The sequence below is a fragment of the Podarcis erhardii genome (genome assembly GCF_964252035.2).
Source record: "Podarcis erhardii genome assembly, chromosome: 13".
NCBI classification, from domain to species: domain Eukaryota; kingdom Metazoa; phylum Chordata; class Lepidosauria; order Squamata; family Lacertidae; genus Podarcis; species Podarcis erhardii.
The window spans coordinates 42,326,487-42,348,553 of NC_138502.1; the positions used below are offsets into that span (position 1 = coordinate 42,326,487).

The 22,067-nt window shown below is 44.7% G+C and overlaps 1 protein-coding gene across 1 annotated transcript in view; it reads right to left on the minus strand.

Annotated features, from left to right (window-relative positions):
• Positions 1-22,067, minus strand: part of MRC2 (mannose receptor C-type 2) — an 85,885-nt gene that overhangs the window by 25,948 nt on the left and 37,870 nt on the right. Inside the window, exons 10-15 of the mRNA XM_081837605.1 lie at positions 13,410-13,525; positions 10,941-11,089; positions 9,971-10,188; positions 8,802-8,944; positions 7,039-7,141; positions 1,192-1,330 (exon numbers count right to left, since the gene is read on the minus strand). Coding sequence (XP_081693731.1) covers positions 1,192-1,330; positions 7,039-7,141; positions 8,802-8,944; positions 9,971-10,188; positions 10,941-11,089; positions 13,410-13,525 — 868 coding nt within the window. The remainder of the gene's footprint in view (positions 1-1,191; positions 1,331-7,038; positions 7,142-8,801; positions 8,945-9,970; positions 10,189-10,940; positions 11,090-13,409; positions 13,526-22,067) is intronic.

A 22,067-nucleotide genomic window follows, 5' to 3' on the forward strand; every position in this document is an offset into this window, starting at 1 on the left:
CCTGATTCAGGAAAAAATGCCCCTTCAGGAAAGTAAGATATTCCCCCTATCCTTTCTGTACTGCAATCCCTGTTGGTTATGAAGGAGGAGCAAGCCTCATCCTTTGTTTATTGGAATGCGGCTACTTGCCTTTATACACATTCAACCATGTATCAAAGAAATAATTAAACATTAATTTTTTAAAAAATAGAAAGGGTTAGATTGTGGGGAGAGGGTGGAAGTCAAACACAGACACCAGAAGGAAGACAGAACGTCCCTGAGAGGTTCAGTAATCTTAGTATGAACTAGTGGAGCTGAGAAACTTTGTTATTCTAAAAATATTAACATACCCATTAAGTAGGGACACCAAGTTATCTTGGGAAGATAATCCTATTTGAGGAACTGACAAGAAACAGATGCACTTAATACAACAATCTTTGTACACCTCACACTCACGTAGAAATTTGCCATGCTCAGGACAGCTTATAGCGTTTTTTCAAAACAGTAACATTAGTCATGCAATCAATGGCAGCAAAAATAAACAGCAGTAAAAATGAAAGCAGGCACTGAACCCCAATAAAAAAACCCCAAAGAGGTCAGCCACAAAAGAATCCTCGACCTGGCAGGACAAATGGTATTAAAATTAACTCATAGCACACTGTGGTGACCTATGGAAATATTAAGCTGTAAACAAAACCCTCCTGAAGCCCTGGCAAGGTACTTAACTCCTTCGCTTAATGGACATTATTGAGTTGGCTGAACATTACCTCAAGAATCCTCCTTCAAAATCTCGCGTTTGAAGATACAGTGGTTCCCCGCAAGACAAACGCCTCACAAGACGGAAAACCCGCTAGACGAAAGGGTTTTCCGTTTTGGAGGCGCTTCGCAAAACGAATTTCCCTATGGGCTTGCTTCGCAAGACGAAAATGTCTTGCGAGTTCCTGCGGGGTTCCCCCCCCCCTTTTCCTAAGCCCTAAGCCGCTTATCAGCTGATCCGCTGATAAGCCGCTAAACCGCTAATAGCGCTAATCCACTAAGCTGTCAATGGGCTTGCTTCGCAAGACGAAAAAACCGCTATACGAAGAGCCTCACGGAACGGATTAATTTCATCTTGCGAGGCACCACTGTATGTAGACATGAAAGAGGCGACTGCAAAGTTTTTACTGTGGCTAACTCTTCCCCTCCCTGCCAACCCATCGCCATCCCAGTCACCTTTGGGCAGTTTGCAGATCCAGTCCAGTTGAGCGTCGCACTGAAGCGGCATCCACTGCAAGGATGCCAAGTCCAGCGCTGCACAGTTCCGGATGTCCTCGTCGTCGTGATTGCTGCGGTCAAAGTTATGGTAGGAGAACTGAAGGCAAAAGAAAGATGGGGGAGGGCTAGTTAATGTTTGATGTATTACAGTATTTCAATATTTTTCTGGAAGCCTTCTGCCGGTTCCCTCGTTGCGAGAAGCCAAGTTACAGGGAACCAGGCTGAGGGCCTTCTCAGTAGTGGCACCCACCCTGCGGAACACCCTCCCACCAGATGTCAAAGAGAAAAACAACTACCAGACTTTTAGAAGACATCTGAAGGCAGCCCTGTTTAGGGAAGCTTTTAATGTTTAATAGAATATTTTATTTTAATATTTTGTTGGAAGCCGCCCAGAGTGTCTGGGGAAGCCCAGCCAGATGGGCGGGGTATAAATAAATTATTATTATTATTATTATTATTATTATTATTATTATTATTATTATTAATCCCTTAATGTCATGCTTAGTCAACTGAAGCCTTAGGTCAGGGGCCAGCAAACTTTTTCAGCAGGGGGACCGGTCTACTGTCCCTCAGACTTTGTCGGGGGCGGACTATATTTTTTGGGGGGGAAATGAACGCATTCCTCTGCCCCACAAATAACCCAGAGATACATTTTAAATAAAATCACATTCTACTCATGTAAAAACACACTGATTCCTGGACTGGCTGCGGGCCGGATTTAGAAGGTGATTGGGCCGGATTCGGCCCCCGGGCCTTAGTTTACCTACCCATGCCTTAGGTCACTGGCTCATCCAACTCAGTTGAGTGCAGTGACATGAATACTTTCCTCTCCCCCCCCCCCGCCACCACCAGAAGGAATTCCCACTCCACACTGTGCTCTGCATTATCTCAAATGCATTTCCCTCTACCTCGGCAACAAACAAACATCGAGAGAGGTCTGGGTTTCTTATGGTGGCTCCTTAACAGATGAAGCCTTAATACATTAGTAAAAAGGAGAGCCGTGATTTCCAGCAAACCACCTGACAAAATAACTCTGGTTTGTTTGTTTTTTAACGTTGGAAGTTTGCATTTATTTATTTATTTGCATCTCTAACAAATTCTGTATTGACAAAATATCAACAAAGACAAAGAGAAAAGAATCTCTGAAATAAAGAAGAGGTGACAATTTAGGCATCAATTCAGATACTGTTCTGACAAAGTAACTCTTGGGACTTTTTGTCAGATTCCTATTTCTCCATCAATACACAACTGCTGGTCCTCTTTTCCCTCTAAATAACAGCAGAGGCATTCTATTTTACTTACTTATCTGCTGACAGGAGTACTTTGTTAAAACACACACACACACACAAACATGCAAATCTCTGTTCCTGGTGCCTTTTGAATAGGTTGGAGTTCTTGTTATTAAACATACCAAGAAAAAAAGCACACCAAGAACTCAGGCCAATGTAAGTTTCTTACATTGACAAACTGGAACGTGTCCAGAGGAGGGCAACCAAAATGGTCAAAGGCCTGGAAACGATGCCTTATGAGGAACGGCTAAGGGAGCTGGGCATGTTTAGCCTGGAGAAGAGGAGGTTAAGGGGTGATATGATAGCCATGTTCAAATATATAAAAGGATGTCACATAGAGGAGGGAGAAAGGTTGTTTTCTGCTGCTCCAGAGAAGCGGACACGGAGCAATGGTTCCAAACTACAAGAAAAAAATATTCCACCTAAACATTAGGAAGAACTTCCTGACAGTAAGAGCTGTTTGACAGTGGAATTTGCTGCCAAGGAGTGTGGTGGAGTCTCCTTCTTTGGAGGTCTTTAAGCAGAGGCTTGACAATCATATGTCAGGAGTGCTCTGATGGTGTTTCCTGCTTGGCAGGGGGTTGGACTCGATGGCCCTTGTGGTCTCTTCCAACTCTATGATTCTATGATTCTAAGTTTCAATAGTGGGAGTGGTCCCTACTCACAAGTCAATACTCAGTAGTAACAAAAACTAATCCATTCGAAAGTATGTATTCTGACAAGAATTACAAACTCAAATAAAGATTACAAATTCTAACAAAGATTACAAACTCATAAAGCTATGTATAACACAATAATTCGTTACAAAGATTTTCTCTTTTTCACTCGACAATAATGTTCCTTATAATTTATCAGCTTGCAGATGGAGACTCAGTTTCAATCATAGAGTAGAACTCAAAAGTCAATTATGGATTAAAAGCCAGGACAGGGCCCTGTTTCGATGTATTCACCTTCATCAGCTGGAAGTATCAAACGTTACATGAAAATACATTTAGATTCTAAATTATCATAAATTATAAAACAATCCTAAATTATAAAACAGTATAATTTATACTGCAGTACAGTGGTGCCTCGCAAGACGAAAATAATTCGTTCCGCGAGTCTCTTCGTCTTGCGGTTTTTTCGTCTTGCGAAGCAACCCTATTAGCCGATTAGCGGATTAGCGCTATTAGCGGCTTAGTGGCTATTAAAGGCTTAGCGGCTTAGTGGCTAAGAGGCTATTAGGGGCTTAGCGGCTTAGAAAAAGGGGGGGAAAGGGACTTCTGCGGACTTGGTGACTCGGCGGGCACCTTAAGCGCCCTCCCCGACCCACGAAGAGCCTTTTTAAAGGCTACGGAGAGGGTACGGAGAGTGGCGTGGTGCTGTGAGTAGACCACTACTTCAGTGGAGCGAAGCCGCGAACCATGGCCAGAGAGCGCTGACTTTTTCCCCCAAATTTGGACTGGAAAACAAACAACCCGTGAGTAGAATGGAATTTGGACTTTAAAATTTTTACCTTTGAATTCGGCACGACCGGGGGATGTGCTAAAGGGAAGTCCGCACCCCCCCTACATACAAACGATCTAAAGCAAGGATCGGAGAACTAAGGTGGAGAGATCATTTTTTTTTTTGGTGTCAGATAAAAGATAATTTCCATGAATTTGACAGAAGAAGTCTTTGTGCTGGAGAGTAAGAGAGGAATTTTAGAAGTTTTTGTGTAAACCCCCCCCCCCCCCGGACCCGGGAGCGTCCTGTGCGTGAGCCTGAGGAAAAGGAATAAGGAGTTTGACAGCTGTCAAAGGAGCTGTCAAACGGGCGGTTAAAGTTAAGAATTTTATTACTTAATATCTCTCTGGACTAAAGGTGTTACATTTGAATTGAGGTGGTTGGAAACAAAGTAGTATTAAACAACAAAGTAACGGATTGTTGGAAAAGGACTATTAAGCAACTGGAATCCCCCTAGGGGGAACCAGAGACATTACAATGGCTGCAGAGGGAAAATTACTGGCAGAGATAGAAAGAATGTTTTTTCTCGTGGGAATTTTGCAAGAGCAGAGCATGGCTATGAACAAAGAACTTATGACCTTGAATTCTAAAACAAGCAACTCTGCTGAATGCATAAAGGACTTGACTGATAAAAAATCTGCAGCTGAACCAGAAGAGACATTTTTGGAACTGGTGGAGAGGGAAGAAGGAGTGGAGAAAGTACAGGTGGAAAATACCAACCAGAAGCCTATATTGTCAGAAAATAAAGAAGAAGATCTTTGGATTACAAATCTGCGAAAGATGAGAAAGATGAAGGAGGAAGCCCCTGGAGTACTTGGAATACTGGAATTTAAAAGAGTAAAGAAATATGATTGGGACTTTGAGTATGGGAGATCAGCTGACCTTTTGCAGCAACTGCTTTTAAGCATTTTGGATGGAAGAAAATTTGATGTGATTGTGACAGAACTCCTTCGAGACCTGAGGACCAACAAAAAGGGTTACCAACAAAACAAAACCGGCAGAGAGAGACTGACAGAGATTTGAAGGCCTCGGGTGTGAGGAATCCGGGCTAGGAACTGTTTTTGTGGACATTTGCTTGGGAAGGGATGGAAACCGGGGTAGGGAGGGAGGGGAGAACAGAATTTCCAAATTTTATGATTTTTGTGTTTGGCCATTATGACCTATAATTAATATAAAAAGGGAGAAATTCGTGGAAGGGAATTTAGGTCGACCTTAGAAAAAGGATTTAATGTTTATAAGAGAATTGGATAAGTAAAATGTGGCCAAGTAAAAAGAGCTAAGCCTAAAAATAATAACAATATGTTAAGGACGAGGGACAAGAACTTGCTGAGCTAATTATTGGAACTGGGATGTATGAAGAGGGGGTGGGGGGAAGTCAGGGAAAGGGGGTAAAGAAAGTAAGGATATGAAATTATACATGTTTTGTCTTTGTCTTTTTGTGTGTGTGTGGTGTCTTTATAAAATGTAAAAACCCAATAAAAATTTAAAAAAAGAAAAGAAAAAGGGGGGGGAGCAAAAAAACTCGCAAGACTCGCAAGATTCGCAAGACGTTTTCGTCTTGCGAAGCAAGTCCATAGGGAAATACGTCTTGCGAAGCACCTCGAAAAACGGAAAACCCTTTCGTTTAGCGGGTTTTTCGTCTTGCGAGGCATTCGTCTTGCGGGGCACCACTGTATAATGGATCACACAGTGATCCATGCAACAATCACCTCCAGGCTTGACTACTGTAATTCGCTCTACACAGGGCTGCCCTTGAAGCTGTCCCAGAAACTCCAGCGGGTGCAGAATGCTGCAGCGAGGCTCCTCACGGGGTCTCTGCCATGGGAGCATATTCACCCAGTGCTTTTCCAGCTGCACTGGCTCCCAGTGGAGTACAGGGTCAGATTTAAGATGCACGGAAGACCTTAAATTGCAACACCCTAGTGGTCCTGGGGCCTAAGGAAGTTAAATTGGCTTCAACCAGAGCCAGGGCCTTTTCAACTCTGGCTCCGGCCTGGTGGAACGCTCTGCCTCATGAGACCAGGGCCCTGCAGGATCTGATTTCTTTCCGCAGGGCCTGTAAGACAGAGTTGTTCCGCCTGGCATTTGGCTTGGAGCCAATTTGATTCCCTCCCTCTCTTTCTTTTTTCTTTTCCTTTCTCCTCCTGCGATGAGGCTACATTTTAATATTTTAATGTTTCAATATTTTAATATTTTAATTTTGTTTTTAAGTTGTAATCATTCAACTTGTTTTTATTATTGCTTGTTAGCTGCTCTGAGCCCGGCCTTGGCTGGGGAGGGCAGGGCATAAATAAATATTAAGGTAAAGGTAAAGGTACCCCTGCCCGTACAGGGCAGTCTTGACAGACTCTAGGGTTGTGCGCTCATCTCACTCTATAGGCCGGGAGCCAGCGCTGTCCACAGACACTTCCGGGTCACGTGGCCAGCGTGACAAGCTGCATCTGGCGAGCCAGCGCAGCACACGGAACGCCGTTTACCTTCCCACTAGTAAGCGGTCCCTATTTATCTACTTACACCTGGGGGTGCTTTCGAACTGCTAGGTTGGCAGGCGCTGGGACCGAGCGACGGGAGCGCACCCCGCCACAGGGATTCGAACCGCCGACCTTTCGATCGGCAAGTCCTAGGCGTTGAGGCTTTTACCCACAGCGCCACCCGCGTCCCATAATAATAATAATAATAATAATAATAATAATAATTATATACTATTTATACATATATTTATGAAACAAAATAAAAAAATTCCTTCCAGTAGCACCTTAAAGACCAACTGAGTTAGTTCTAGGTATGAGCTTTCGTGTGCATGCACACACGAAAGCTCATACCTAGAACTAACTCAGTTGGTCTTTAAGGTGCTACTGGAAGGAATTTTTTTATTTTGTTTTGACCATGGCAGACCAACACGGCTACCTATCTGTAACTGGAAATATATTTATGAGTTAGTTTTTGTTAACTCTGTTAGAATTTGTAATCTTTATTTGAGTCCTTGGTGTGCTTTTTTTTTTTTAAATAGGTTGAGCAAACCATCATTCACCCCAAGACCATCACTCCATCGCCAGCTCCTCTCAAGTCCCGGGTCCCGGCGATTCAAGCCGATCCAAAACCAATGTTGCTCATGGATTTCAGGTTCTGATGCCCTGGAAGACATCCGAAAAGAAGATGGGTCAGGTAGGGGGTTCAGTTCTTCCATGAATGTAACTGTGCGAAGACTTAATGCTCAACTAAAGCTCCCAAGGTTTGTCCCCCCACCCGCCAACCCCATTTTGCTATATGTGATTTGGCTCAATTGATTCAAGCTGCTTATAGCAGGGTTGGGGCACGCGTGTGCCTCTCCTGATATTGTTGGGACTCCCAACTCCCATCAGCCCAAGCAGTATGGCCAGTTGTCACGGATGATGGGAGTTGTAGTCCTGCAACACCCGGGAGGCGCCAACTTCCCCCTCCATTTTGTAGCCATGGTGACAGCATCTCACGGTTGTGACGGGCCAAGCTAAGTAACTGCCGAGGTTTCGGAATCAAAATGCACAGAGCACCATCTAGGCCCTGTTCAGCTTACCTCTCCCTGAAAAAAATATCAAGGACTGCTGATTAACGATGTGGGAGTTATTTTTTATTGGCAAAACCTGAACCCATCATTTCCACTTCCCCCTTTTAGGAAACAGCCACGCTTCTTCTCAGTTCAGCAGATACCGTATTTTTTGCTCTATAAGACTCACTTTTCCCCTCCTAAAAAGTAAGGGGAAATGTGTGTGCGTCTTATGGAGCGAATGCAGGCTGCGCGGCTATCTCAGGAGCCAGAACAGCAAGAGGGATCGCTGCACAGTGAAAGCAGCGATCCCTCTTGCTGTTCTGGCTTCTGAGATTCAGAGTATTTTTTTTCTTGTTTTCCTCCTCCAAAAACTAGGTTGTGGTCTTTTGGTCTGGTGTGTCTTATAGAGCGAAAAATACGGTACCTCTCACACTTTCCCTATCCCCACCCATTCACAACCACCAGATAAAACATTATGATTCTTCACAAGCTTCAAGAGGAAGCAGAACCTCTTAACTTTTTGTTTCAGCTTCCATCTTCCTATTTTTTTTTTTAAAAAGGTGGGGTTTTAAATGTTGGCTTCAACTGTATCGTCTCTCAAAGCAAGGGACGAGGAGGATGGCTGTCTATCTGTCTATATAAAACGTAATCACACTGTAGGCACGTAAACCGAAACTCGCAAATGCGCTTACATATGAAGGAACATTCAAGTGTGCCTGAGAGCACATGGATATACCGTATTTTTCGCTCTATAGGACACACTTTTCCCCCTCCAAAAATGAAGGGGAAATGTGTGTGCGTCCTAAGGAGCGAATGCAGGCTTGCGGATAGCTGCCTGGAGAGCGAGAGGGGTTGGTGCGCACCGACCCCTCTCGCTCTCCAGGCAGCTATCCGCAAGCCTTCGAGCGCGGCGGGAGTTCCCGCCGGGCTCCGAAGGCTTGCGGATAGCTGCCTGCAGCCTGAAGCCCGGGGAGCGCAGGGCCAACTCCTGCTGCGCTCCCCGGGCTTCAGGCAGCTATCTGCAAGCCTTTGGGCTCCGAAGGCTTGCAGATAGCAGCCTGTTCTGGGGGCTGGGGTCGGGGGAAGCTCAGGCTTCCCCCGCCCCAGCCCCGTGGCTGGGGGGGGGGAATGTTTTTTTTTCTTTATTTCCCCCCCTAAAAACTAGGTGCACCCTATGGTCCGGTGCGCCCTATGGAGCGAAAAATTCGGTATTTGCCAGGGTGTCGCCCAGAAACATACATCTCCTGCTTTTGTAACTCAGTCCTCACCCAAATATCTTGTTGAGCGTGTTGGCTATAAAATGTTCCTCCTCGTAAGTGCCGACGCTCAGGAGTTGTGCTTTCCGATCGCTGCAGAACAAATGGGCCATGATCCAGTTTTTCTTCTCCTGAAGTTTGTCGTAGGTGAACACCTGCCCAAGAAAAAAGGGAGCCGTTTCACAAACCGAACCCGGTCGGTGAGAGCCGCCCCTTCCGAGAACTAAAAGCCCGAACTGCTGTGACAAATATAAATCCAAAACCAATTTGAGCTAATACGATTCATGTGGTGGACGTGTCCTAAGGTGAAAGAATTCTGGGAAAAGATTTATAATGAATTTTTAAAAATGTTGAAAAATACATTTATTAAGAAACCAGAAGCCTTTCTACTTGGAATAACAGGACCGGAAATGCCAAAGAAGGATGTTAGACTGTTTCTGTATGCCACTACAGCAGTAAGACTTTTATTAGCCGAAAATTGGAAATTGCAAGAAATGCCGACAATAGAAGAATGGCAGATGAAGATGATGGATTTTTCGGAAATGGCTGACCTGACTGGGAAGAATCCGCAACCAGAAAGAGGAGGAAACACAAGAAGAATGGAAGAAATTTAAAGAATATTTAGTGAGATATTGTAATATAAGATAATTAAGAAATTTCTAGAAGTAACAGATTAGGGATAGAAAAAGATTAATAATGATTATTATTATGGATTACAATTGGAAGGAAGGATAAGAAGTTTGTAATGAAAGAGGATATTGATGCTATAAATATGAAATTGGGAACTGCTAAATATGTGTTATGATGAAATTCAGATTGGAAGGTGTCGAGGAAGTCTTCTAGCAATGTAAATATACCAGGCAATAAGAGGGGGGGGGGATTCTTCTTTTATCTTTTGTGTTTTTACTGTTGTTAGGTTTTTATGTTGTGTTAAATGTAATGTTTGTTTCTGTGTTTATGTCTGTGTGCTATAAGAGAAAATCAATAATTTTTTTGGAAAAATAAAAGAAAAGAAAAAAGGGAGCCGTTTCACAAACTGATCCCAGTCGGTGAGAGTATTACAAGCCCGAACTGCCGTGACAAATGTTAAATCCAAAACCAATTTGAGCTAATATGATTCACTTTGCATTAAAAGTTTTGAGCACGAATTGGCTGGCTGCCTCCCCTCGTTTTGTACGTACCTTGTAGCAATGCCTCAACTTGGGGCTGGTGACCCATCCCGCTGGACAAGTTCCCGTGAGGCTCGGGGTGGGATGAGGCGAAGGAAGCTCAGGGTTCACCGGAGTCCCCAAATTCTGCCTGCAGATGTATTTGGCCTTGAAACTGGTGCAGTTCTTCACTTCCCATAGTCCCATGGCACTCCCCGTCGCCAAGGCAACACAGCCGCCTTTGTTATAACCTGAAAGCCTCATGGGAAGGGGGAAATAGGCCAGAGAAGAAATTTAAGCCAAAGGAAACGGTTTCCATCTGGCTTGGCGTAATCATGCAATAACCACCAAACTAGATAATGGCTGCGCTCATCATGGTAAGATATAAACCATGGTTTACTGTGCATGAGCAAACCACCCCCCCTTTGCTTCTCCTCACGAATAGGTGGAGGAAACCAGCCACAATCTCTAATTTAACCTTATACCTGAACCAGGGATTATGGTTTGTTTAGCTCCAAACAAACCGCAACAAACCAAGGTTTCTTCTTGTTGTTTCTCTCTCTCTCTCTCTTGAACTTCTTTTCTATTTCTTTTTCTTTATTTCTCTCTTTTTCTTTGTTCATTCCTTTCTCTCTCTCCCCCCCTCTATGTTTTTGTTGTTGTTAGATCAAAGTCTTAGTTTGAACAAAAAAAAAAAAAAAAAAAAAGGAAAAGATATTTGATATTAAGTTTTGTATTTTTCTCTACAAACCTGAATAAAATTTATTCAAAAATGAAAAAGGAAGTGCAGACAATTCGGACAGTCAAGCCAAATTTCTTACTGTGGGAGAAGGCAAAATAAATATTCTTTTTTAAAAGGAAAAAAGGGGGGATGCATAACCCACTGTGATTGCAGAAGAGAGACACATACTAAGTCACTTGAAAGATGTAAACAAACCCTAGGTGCGCGCACACACACACACACACACACAGAGAGAGAGAGAGAGAGAGAGAGATCTATTACCGGGCTGGTTGCGATTCCAGTGGGTGTAGGTGACTTCATCCCCGCTCAACCAACGAAAGGAGCCCGTTTCATTTATGTCCTGTAGAGCTGTCCAGAAATATTCGTCCTCCCAGCCATAAATTAGGCTGCTCACATAGGCCTGTTCAAACCTTGGCCAGGGAGACAAGGGAATGAGTCAGTCGCTTCTTCACCAAATCCACCAATCCATGATCTTTCCTCCAGAGGTTGATAGTCAAATAATAATAATAATAATAATAATAATAATAATAATACAGTGGTACCTCAGGTTAAGAACTTAATTCGTTCCGGAGCTCTGTTCTTAACCTGAAACTGTTCTTAACCTGAGGCACCACTTTAGCTAATGGGACCTCCTGCTGCCGCCGCACCACCGCCGAGTGATTTCTATTCTTATAGAATAAAGCAAAGAATGAAGCAAAGTTCTTAACCCAAGGTACTATTTCTGGGTAACCTGAAGCATCTGTAACCTGAAGTGTCTGTAACCCGAGGTACCACTGTAATAAAGGTAAAGATACCCCTGCCCGTACGGGCCAGTCGTGTCCGACTCTGGGGTTGCGTGCTCATCTCGCTCTAGAGGCCGTGAGCCGGCACCGTCCGAAGACACTTCCGGGTCACGTGGCCAGCATGACGAAGCTGCAGCTGGCGAGCCAGCACCAGCGCAGCACACGGAAACGCCATTTACCGTATTTTTCACACCATAGGACGCACTTTTTCCCTCCTAAAAAGCAAGGGAAAATGTGTGTGCGTCCTATGGAGCGAATGCAGGGGGGAGGCAGGTGGGAAAAGCCCCCAAGAGCCGCACACAAGCTCCGTGCGCTCTTGCGGGCTTTTCCCCAGGATTTTTTTCTTCATTTCCCCCCCTAAAAACTCGGTGCGTCCTATGGTCCAGTGCGCCCTATGGTGCAAAAAATACGGTACCTTCCCGCTATAAAGCGGTCCCTATTTATCTACTTGCACTTAAGAGTGCTTTCGAACTGCTAGGTGGGCAGGAGCTGGGACCGAACGACAGGAGCTCACCCCCGCGGGGATTTGAACCGCCGACCATACGATCAGCAAGTCCTAGGCACTGAGGTTCTACCCACAGTGCCACCCGCGCCCACCACTGTAATAGTAATAATTTATTATTTATACCCCACCCATCTGGCTGGGTTTCCCCAGCCACTCTGGGCAGCTCCCAACAGAACACTAAAAACAGAATAAAAGACCAAACATTAAAAACCTCCTGATACAGGGTTGCCTTCAGATTGCCTAAAAGTCAGATAGTTGTTTATTTCCTTGGCATCTGATGGGAGGGCGCCACTACTGAAAAGGCCCTCTGCCTGGTTCCCTGAAACCTCACTTCTCATAGGGAGGGAACCACCAGAAAGCCCTTGGAGCTGGACCTCAGTGTCCGGGCTAAACAATGGGGGTGGAGACACTCCTTCAGGGATACTGGGCTGAGGCCATTTAGGGCTTTAAAGGTCAGCACCAACACTTTGAATTGTGCTCGGAAACGTACTGGGAGCCAATGTAGGTCTTTCAGGACCGGTGTTATATGGTCTCGGTGGCCGCTCTCAGTCACCAGCCTAGCATCCTGTTGCTTTTTGCCATGTGGCAGCCAGGCAGCATAGCTCCTTCCAAAAATAACCAAGAGATCAAGTGCCTGGCCTAGCCTTCCCCTCTAAGTGTTTGCAACACAATACAGTTTACCTTGGGTTACATACGCTTCAGGTTACAGTGGTGCCTCGCAAGACGAAAAGAATCCGTTCCGCGAGTCTCTTCGTCTTGCGGTTTTTTCGTCTTGCAAAGCAAGCCCATTGATGGCTTAGCGGATTAGTGCTTTTAGCGCCTTAGGGGCTTAGCGGATCAGCTGTTAAGCGGCTTAGCGGATCAGCTGTTAAGCGGCTTAGCGGCTTAGCGGATCAGCAGATAAGCGGCTTAGGGGATCAGCTGTTAAGCGGCTTAGCGGATCAGCTGTTAAGCAGCTTAGCGGCTTAGAAAAAGGGGGGGAAGGAAAAAAAACCTGCAGGAACTCACAAGACATTTTCATCTTGCAAAGCAAGCCCATAGGAAATTCGTTTTGCGAAGCACCTCCAAAACGGAAAACCCTTTCGTCTAGCGGGTTCTCCGTCTTGCAAGGCATTCGTCTTGCGGGGCACCACTGTACATACGCTTCAGGTTACAAACTCCGCTAAGCCAGAAATGGTACCTCAGGTTAAGAACTTTGCTTCCAGATGAGAACAGAAATTGTGCTCCGGCAGAGCAGCAGCAGCAGGAGGCCCCATTAGATAAAGTGGTGCTTCAGGTTAAGAACAGTTTCAGGTTAAGAACGGACCTCCAGAACGAATTAAGTTCTTAACCTGAGGTACCACTGTATCTGAAAACCCATTCCATGATAATCCAATTTCTTTAAATAATAAAAAAGACGTTTGTTGAATCAAAACTCTGGATGGCTTACAACACAACACACACCTGTTGGTGATGGTGACCAGAGTAGACGAATAATCTGTGCACACCTTCCGAGCATCACTGTACGTCACATGGTCGTCTCCCAGCCAATAGCAAGATGGAGTTTGCCATTTCCAACCCTGGGGAAAACGTGACAGAAAAATGTCAACGAAATGTATAAATCTAAATCAAATAAGTGTTGGAACTGTAAAGAGAAAGAAGGTTCTTTCTGTCATATGTGGTGGTCTTGTAGTAAGGTTAAAGCTTACTGGGAAATGATATATGATGAATTGAAAAGGATGTTTAATATAACCTTTGTAAAAAACAACACAGAAGCTTTTCTTTTGGGAATTATAGGGACAGAACTACCTAAACTGTATAGAAACTTATTCATGTATGCGACTACAGCGGCAAGGATGTTACTCGCCCCAAAATGGAAAGAAGCAGAAGTCTCAGCAAAGGAAGAATGGATACAAAAACTCATGGAATACGCAGAAATGGCAAAACTTACCGGGAGAATAAGAAATCAAGACAACAAACTTTTTATAAAAGAATGGAAATGGTTTATTGAATATTTACAGATAAATTGTAAGCAGGTAAGAACACTGGCAGGATTATTGCAATAACCTGCAGTTTTATAAGAGCTTATATTTAAAGTAGATGGATAAATGAGCAAATTAAGTTAATCTGGATATGCAGAAGATAGTAAAAATAAATTTAAGGAACCGCAGAGAGAGGGGGAAGGAAGTCAAGTTCTGAAATGTTTAAATGATTGTAAAATTAGTGAAATGTATAAATCTGAAAAGCATAAAAAATAAAATAAAAAAATAAAATTAAAAAATTAAAAAATAAACAATTGCAAAGAGTAAGGCAATTTCTATTACTTTTGATCTAACCAAAGTGTTACTTTGCTTTGCTAGGTGGTTATAGCTTCATCCAACAAGAGACTTTAGGCTGTACAATACTATCAGGCCGGGAAATCAACATTAGGCAATATCAGGGAGGGAAGGATTAAAATGGCAGTGGCCATTACTCTTCAAAACACCCACAGCAGCTGTCATTGTAGACCCCACGGGGCGTTTCAGTTTTTGTCACTCCTTCCCAGTGCTCTGCTGAGTGCCAAAAAAGAGAAAAAACTTACCATCCTCCCATTCTGGAAAATAAAATCACAAACTCTCTTGCTGTTGTGAACATTTTTAGTATATACTGGTGATGGTGTGAATAAAAAGTCAGCAGCAAATGTCATTCAATATTTTCCCCAAATTTAGATGAAACTAGAGAGAATTCTGTCCTCAGGCGGATTAACTGTATTTCCAATCTTTGTTCATTCACACGATCCATTATTCTATGAGGACGCGTAAGTCAAATTGCTTGATAGTGGTGCCCCGCAAGACGAATGCCTCGCAAGACGGAAAACTCGCTAGACGAAAGAGTTTTCCGTTTTGGAGGTGCTTCGCAAAACGAATTTCCTATGGGCTTGCTTCGCAAGACGAAAATGTCTTGCGAGTTCCTGTGGGTTTTTTTTCCTCCCCCCCCCTTTTTCTAAGCCGCTTATCCGCTTATCCGCTTATCCGCTAAAAGCCGCTAATAGCGCTAATCTGCTAAGCCGTCAATGGGCTTGCTTCGCAAGACGAAAAAACCGCTAGACGAAGAGACTCGCGGAACGGATTCTTTTCGTCTTGCGAGGCACCACTGTAGTTCGCCTCTGAAGATAACCTAATCTTCATCAAGGGAAAGCTCCAGTCGAGTCAAGACTGCAGTATGAGAGTCTTCCAACATTCCAACATATCCTGGCCTGATTCTACTTCCCAGACTGATGTGCAGATCAAAATTTAATTACTCTTCATATTTCATACAACTCCCAATTTTGCTATGTAGCTCTCAGCTCAAAAACCATTCCAAAAATATGATGAAAAATTCATAGGGCGGCCTAAAATACGTTTAAGATAAAGGTAAAGGGACCCCTGACCATTAGGTCCAGTCATGGATGACTCTGGGGTTGCGGTGCTCATCTCGCTTTATTGGCCGAGGGAGCCGGTGTACAGCTTCCGGGTCATGTGGCCAGCATGACTTAAGCCGCTTCTGGCAAACCAGAGCAGCACACGGAAACGCTGTTTACCTTCCCGCTGGAGCGGTACCTATTTATCTACTTGCACTTTAATGTGCTTTTGAACTGTTTTAATACATTTAGAAATGCATAAATGCTAAAAAAAAGTTTATGTAAATATGATTTTCATATGGATTTTTCTATATAAAAAAGTAAACTCACAGATCAATGTAGAATTTGGAGAGACCCAACATATGAAAGATCATATGTAAAAATGAGAAAGATTTGGGCATTCCATCCCTCCATACTTATGACATGGCTTCATTGAACAAACCAACATTGTCCCTGAATGATGAGTCGACATTGCAAATTGGAAAAGAGTCACACACTTTCTATGTACAGTCGTACCTTGGTTTTTGAACAGCTTAGTTCTCGAATGTTTTGGCTCCCAAACGCCGCAAACCCAGAAGTGACTGTTCTGGTTTGCGAACGTTTTTTGGAACCCAAACATCCAAGGGGGCTTCCGATTGGCTGGAGCTTCCTGCATCCAATCAGAAGCTGTGCTTTGCTTTCCGAACGTTTTGGAAGTCAAACAGACTTCTGGAATGGACTCCATTCAACTTCCAAGGTACGACTGTGTTATGTACTGAGTTGAATAGTATCCAAAATGCAGCAGTCTGATTGGTCCTAGAACAATAGGATTCAGAATGAAGCAGTCTGATTGGTCCTAGAACAACGCAGCAGTATGATTGGTCCACAGGAGCCACCCAATCCAACTCCAGATGGAAGTGAATCCACAACCTGATTGGCCTACAGGAGAATCCCGGAATTAGCCAATCACTTGCAGCCCATTGTGTAAATAATGTATATAAAGCAGATACTTTGGGGGGGGGGACTTTCATTCCTCCTCACCACTATGAGCTGAATAAAGAGCATGAAATCCACTCTCGACTCCGAGTATATTTCAGACAGTATTTCTGTTCCCTCCTTGCTTAGAGTCATCCACATGATCATTTGAACCCGTGTTCGAAACAGTACTTTGTTAAGCCCACCATCAAGGCTTAGCAAGGCAAGCCACTTGCCACCTGCTGCTGCAAGCTGTGTGTGGGCCAGCTTTCGGCAGCCCATCTCACTGACTGCTTTTTAAAGGGGAAAGAAGTATTATCCGTTCAAGCTTAGCTCAGCACATTGCTAATGGTGGCTGCATGCTTGTGGTGGTGGAGATGAAATTCAACGCAGTTTAATTAAGAGGCCACAACTACCAAGTATGCAAACCTAAGCTCTCAACTAAGGAGGGCAGGCATTTGTCACAATCACTGTTTATTTTACCATCCCAAGAGAAAATATCAAATAGTCACACCGTATATCAAAAGCACCCTTGGCTGCAGTCCTAAGCACGCTGACCGCTTACTGTAAAAAAATAATAATACTCACATCCACCCCACTCTTTTCAAAACAGAAACTGGAGCATCTTATAATGCAGGATAAAAACTACAGCAATAAAAGCACAACCAACAATGAAAGCAAAGAACCCCAACATAGTGGAAATAAAAAACTGTTCATTATTAAAACTAAGCACCAGGGCACCACAAGCGAGAATAAAATCCTCAACACTGAAGTGTATATATAAATTTAGCAAATAAATAAAATAACTAGAAAGGGCCTTTTCTGTAGTGGCCCCCTATTTGTGCAATGCTTTCCCCAGGGAGGTTTGCCTGGTACCTTCACTTTATATTTTTCAACCAGGCCTTTGGCTGATTAATAGTCTACAGCCTTTTAAATGTTCCTGTGAGAAGGTGGGGTTATCGTTTTTGTTGTTTTGGTTTAATTATTTACCTGTGTTTTTTATCTTTGTGAACCGCCCTGAGATCTTTTGATAAAGGGTGGCAATCAAACAAACACTGAGGTCCAGCTCCGAGAGCCTTCTGGCAGTTCCCTCACTGCGAGAAGTGAGGTTACAGGGAACCAGGTGGAGGGCCTTCTCGGTAGTGGCACCCGCCCTGTGGAACACCCTCCCAACAGATGTCAAGGCAATAAGCAACCATTTTACTTTTAGAAGAAATCTGAAGGCAGCCCTGTTTAGGGAAGTTTTTTTTAATGTTTAATGCTGTATTTTGTTTTTAATATTTGGTTGAAAGCCACCCAGAGTGGCTGGGGAAACCCAGCCAGATGGGTGGGGTATAAATAATAAATTATTATTATTATAAACAAACAAACAAATGTGGAAGAAGGGCAACCAAGGCAGCAAATTCCTCTCCCATCCCTCACTGGCATGTAGGATGCGCTTTCTGAGAAATGGGCCCTATGGCTTCACAGTCCCTTCCCATCCCACCCAAAGAAGACCCACTGAATTTAATGGGTGCAAGTTACGCATGTCAATTAACTTCAATGGAACTGCTTGAGAGCCAGTGTGGTGGAGTGGTTAAGAGCGGTAGTCTCGTAATCTGGGGAACCAGGTTCGCGTCTCCGCTCCTCCACATGCAGCTGCTGGGTGACCTTGGGCCAGTCACACTTCTCTGAAGTCTCTCAGCCCCACTCACCTCACAGAGTGTTTGTTGTGGGGGAGGAAGGGAAAGGAGAGTGTTAGCCGCTTTGAGACTCCTTAAAGGGAGTGAAAGGCGGGATATCAAATCCAAACTCTTCTTCTTCTTCTTGGAGCAGAATTAGCACTGGATGCAACCCTTTGGATTTCTGTAGCATCCTTTTTACGGGAAAGAAAGGAAGTGACTACTTGCATACCTGTCAACTTACAGATTTGAAAATAAGGGATCAGCAGCCAAAATAAGGGATCAACAATTACTTTGATAAAATACATATTTTGTTGCGTGCATATGGCTTTAGATACCTATTAGGTCCATAAATTACCATATAGCATATATTCAACACAAAAAAAGCAACAATTTGTTGTTGACAAAGCACAGCTGGACATAGAAAGGACTCCATTACCTTCAGTAGCTTATTTAAGGGACATCATCAATAAGGGACAGCAACGGGACATGGCGCTGGGATAAGGGACTGTCCCGCCAAATAAGGGACGCTTGACAGCTATGGACTACTTGTGTGGACTTGGCCTGTGTGTCATGGGTGGTGGGGTCTCCATTATTGGTGTCTGCCCTCTCCACCTAGGTTGGCTCTGGCTTAGTTTTCAAGGTCACAGCACAAGGAGAAGACGTTGCAGAGTTTAGAAAGGAAGAAGGAAAACACATCAAAGCCGCTTGAAATCCCCACACCCTAACCCAAGCTACCAATGCCCAGAAGAGTCTAAGAAGGGGAAGCGAACTCTCTTCCTTCGGCACGAGAAAAAAGGAAAAAGGGAAGAAGTTCAAACCCCACCGCAGAGCGCTTTCATAGCTCTGGTTTGTTGATGTTGGAGCCTCTCCTAAGCTGGGAGCACAATAGGCAGCTCAAATTGGTCAGGCAGATGGAGGGGGAATCGTTCAGAGATCCGAAAAAGCTCCTTTTGAAGGCAACCACAGGGCTCGCCACTATCAACATGCAGCGTGGGAGAAGCCTTCGGAAGGAGGCGGCAAGCAGGCCACAAGAGTGGAGGAGGAGGGCTAAAAGGAGAAGGGATCAAATGAGCAAGGAGGAAGACCCAGGGCAAGAAGGAAAGAAACAGGAGAGCAGTGAGGACACCTTAGCTAGGGAGACATCTGGACCATGCAGAGACCTGTACAGTGTTGTAAACAAAAATATGCCCTTTTCCCTTATGGGGTATCCAAGAGCCCATATAGAGTCCTTACATAGGTTCCCTATTGGTAGGAGAAAATAACAGAGGCCAACCAGAGAATATTGAGAAGCAAAGCAGCTAGTAAGCTTGATCTTTATTGATCTGTTGCAACAGGGTGCTCCCCTCACATGCAGGAAAGGAGGAGGACTCAGAAAATGCTGTGCAAGGCCTTATAAAGACTTTTGAAATTGCCATCCTGTAGATCAAGACCACCCCCCAGAAACATCATACATACATCACAGAAGGGGTGTAACCTAAGACCACCCCTCAGATACATCACAGAAAAGGTGGTCTTAAAATAGAAATTTCAATATTGTTTTTCTCTTGTCCTTGTTTATTTCCTGTCTGGCAGGTTACTTGATTGGATTGCCTGAGGAGCCTGGCCAGTCTTTTGTAATGATAAATACTGATGATAAATACTTAGTTCCTGAGCCAGGTCACAGGCTCACACCCTTATTCAAACAGACATACCCTTAAGACAGGATTTGTGAAGGAAAAGACAATGGGGGGGGGCTTTTTCAGTTTGACCTTGCAGAGAAAACATTTGCTCAGTTTAGGAATCAAAATGGTTCCAGGTTGGCCTTCCTGTGCTGATCTATGTATGTGCGGTTATGAACATTACCATATATCTAAGACCATAAAATTCCTATCACACCACTCACAAGGGACCCAGTGTGTCAGGTGCTGGTGTGGTTGCTCGAGAGCAAACAGGCAGGACCCCGACCTGTCTTTTCCAGGCTTTATTATCTGTACAAACTATTTACAGTGCACAGTGTCACAAGACCATGTCTGCTCAGTCGCTAGCAGAATCTGGGAGTGGGTGGTCCTTACACCTTCCCCAGCATAACAGTCATGTGACCCCCACCCTTCTCCTCCCCTCTCTGCGCGCAAACCTACTGCGCAAAGGGGGACTTGCCTCCCCTCCGCTTTGCTCAGGCTCGGTGTTGAGGTTCTCCTTAGCATCTTCTGATCCCTGAGCCCCTTCCCCACTGGAGGCGGGTCTTCCCTCCTTGCCAGAGGAAGAACAGCTTCGCAAGATCTTCGGAGGCTCCCTGTAACACAACTGCCCTTCCACCTCTTGCCTCTGTGCTGATGGCAGTTCCCTGACACAGCGGATCACCTAACCCCAAGGATTTTTCAGCCAGCGATGCTTCACAGCACATCGGGTGATACAAGTACCACAGCTGAAAAACAACGGGCTATGAGATCCCCAGGAGAGACTCCAGCTCCCATCATTCCCAGCCAGCACGGCCAATGGCTAGGGATAATGGAAGTTGTAGTCCAACAACATCTAGAGGGCACGACATCAGCTACCCCCAATCTCAAGACAGATATCCTAACAGCTTCCCTGGGCTGATTCTGCACCCCAAGGATGAGAACCATCTCCCTCTTCTTGTTCAGAGAAAGATTCTCTCCCTTGCACACTCTTCTGCTTCACCTTTATGGACCATTTCTCAACCCATAATGACAAGAGGGAGGGAGGGAGGGAGAAAAGATGGAGGCCAAAATGCACGCAACAAGAGAATTCTCTTCCTTGCAACGTCTTTTCTACTGCAGCTTCCAATCGTTTCTTGAAGCTCTTTGAAGGAAGAGATTCCACAAGTTCCAAAGCATCTTACTCCAGCGGAGAACTGCTGCTCATATATTCAACAACTGGATGCAGATTTAGAAAGGAAACTACCGTATTTTCACTCTATAAGACGCACCTAGTTTTTGGAGGAGGAAAACAAGAAAAGAAATATTCTGAATCTCAGAAGCCAGAACAACAAGAGGGATCGCTGCGCAGCGAAAGCAGTGATCCCTCTTTCTGTTCTGGCTTCTGGGATAGATGAGCAGCCTGCATTCGCTCCATAAGACGCACACACATTTCCCCTTACTTTTTAGGAGGGAAAAAGTGAGTCTTACAGAGCAAAAAATACGGCACTTAATGGGGGGTTAGGAGCTGGTCTTCTGAGCTCTGCTGTTAGCATAACCGGCCTATGGCTGGGTCCTCCTAGTTACGAAGGAAACCAGTTGGGAGAATACAGAACCAAGGAAATGTCAGCATGTTGTTGTTTTTTAAGAAGTCATGCTGGAAAAGAAGAGGGATATCTGGGAAGGAGAGAAGGAGGAGGAAGGGACCTGCTGGACGCCAGCCTTCATCCAAGTTCGCAATGCTGCCTGCGAGGAATGCAACCGCTATACAGCTCCGGCAGATGGGCTCACCTCTTGCCAAAAACACCATCTTGGTTGCTTTAGGACAAAAGGCAGGGAGTGCTGGAGCTTTTGCTGAGCTCTGTGGGCCAGCAACCAGATCGGGAGCCTCTGACAGCTGGAGGAAACATCTGGAATGTTGACAATGGGGAAGGAAAGAAGGGAGACGAGGAGAAGAGAAGTCCAGAAGTTATCTCCCGCTTGGACTACTGCAATGCGCTCTACGTGGGGCTACCTTTGAGGGTGACCCAGAAACTACTACTAATCCAGAATGCGGCAGCTAGACTGGTGACTGGGAAAGATCTACATTGGCTCCCAGTACGTTTCCGAGCACAATTCAAAGGGTTGGTGCTGACCTTTAAAGCCCTAAACGACCTCGGCCCAGTATACCTGAAGGACTATCTCCACCCCCATCCTTCTGCCCAAACACTGAGGTCCAGCTCTGAGGGCCTTCTGGCAGTTCCCTCACTGTGAGATGCGAGGTTACAGGGAACCAGGCAGAGGGCCTTCTTGGTAGTGGCACCCGCCCTGTGGAACACCCTCCCATCAGATGTCAAAGAGATAAACAACTATCTGATGTTCAGAAGACATTTGAAGGCAGCCCTGTTTAGGGAAGTTTTTAATGACTGATGTTTTAATGTATTTTTAATCTCTTGTTGGAAGCTGCCCGGAGTGGCTGGGAAAACCCAGCCAGATGGGCGGGGTATAAGTA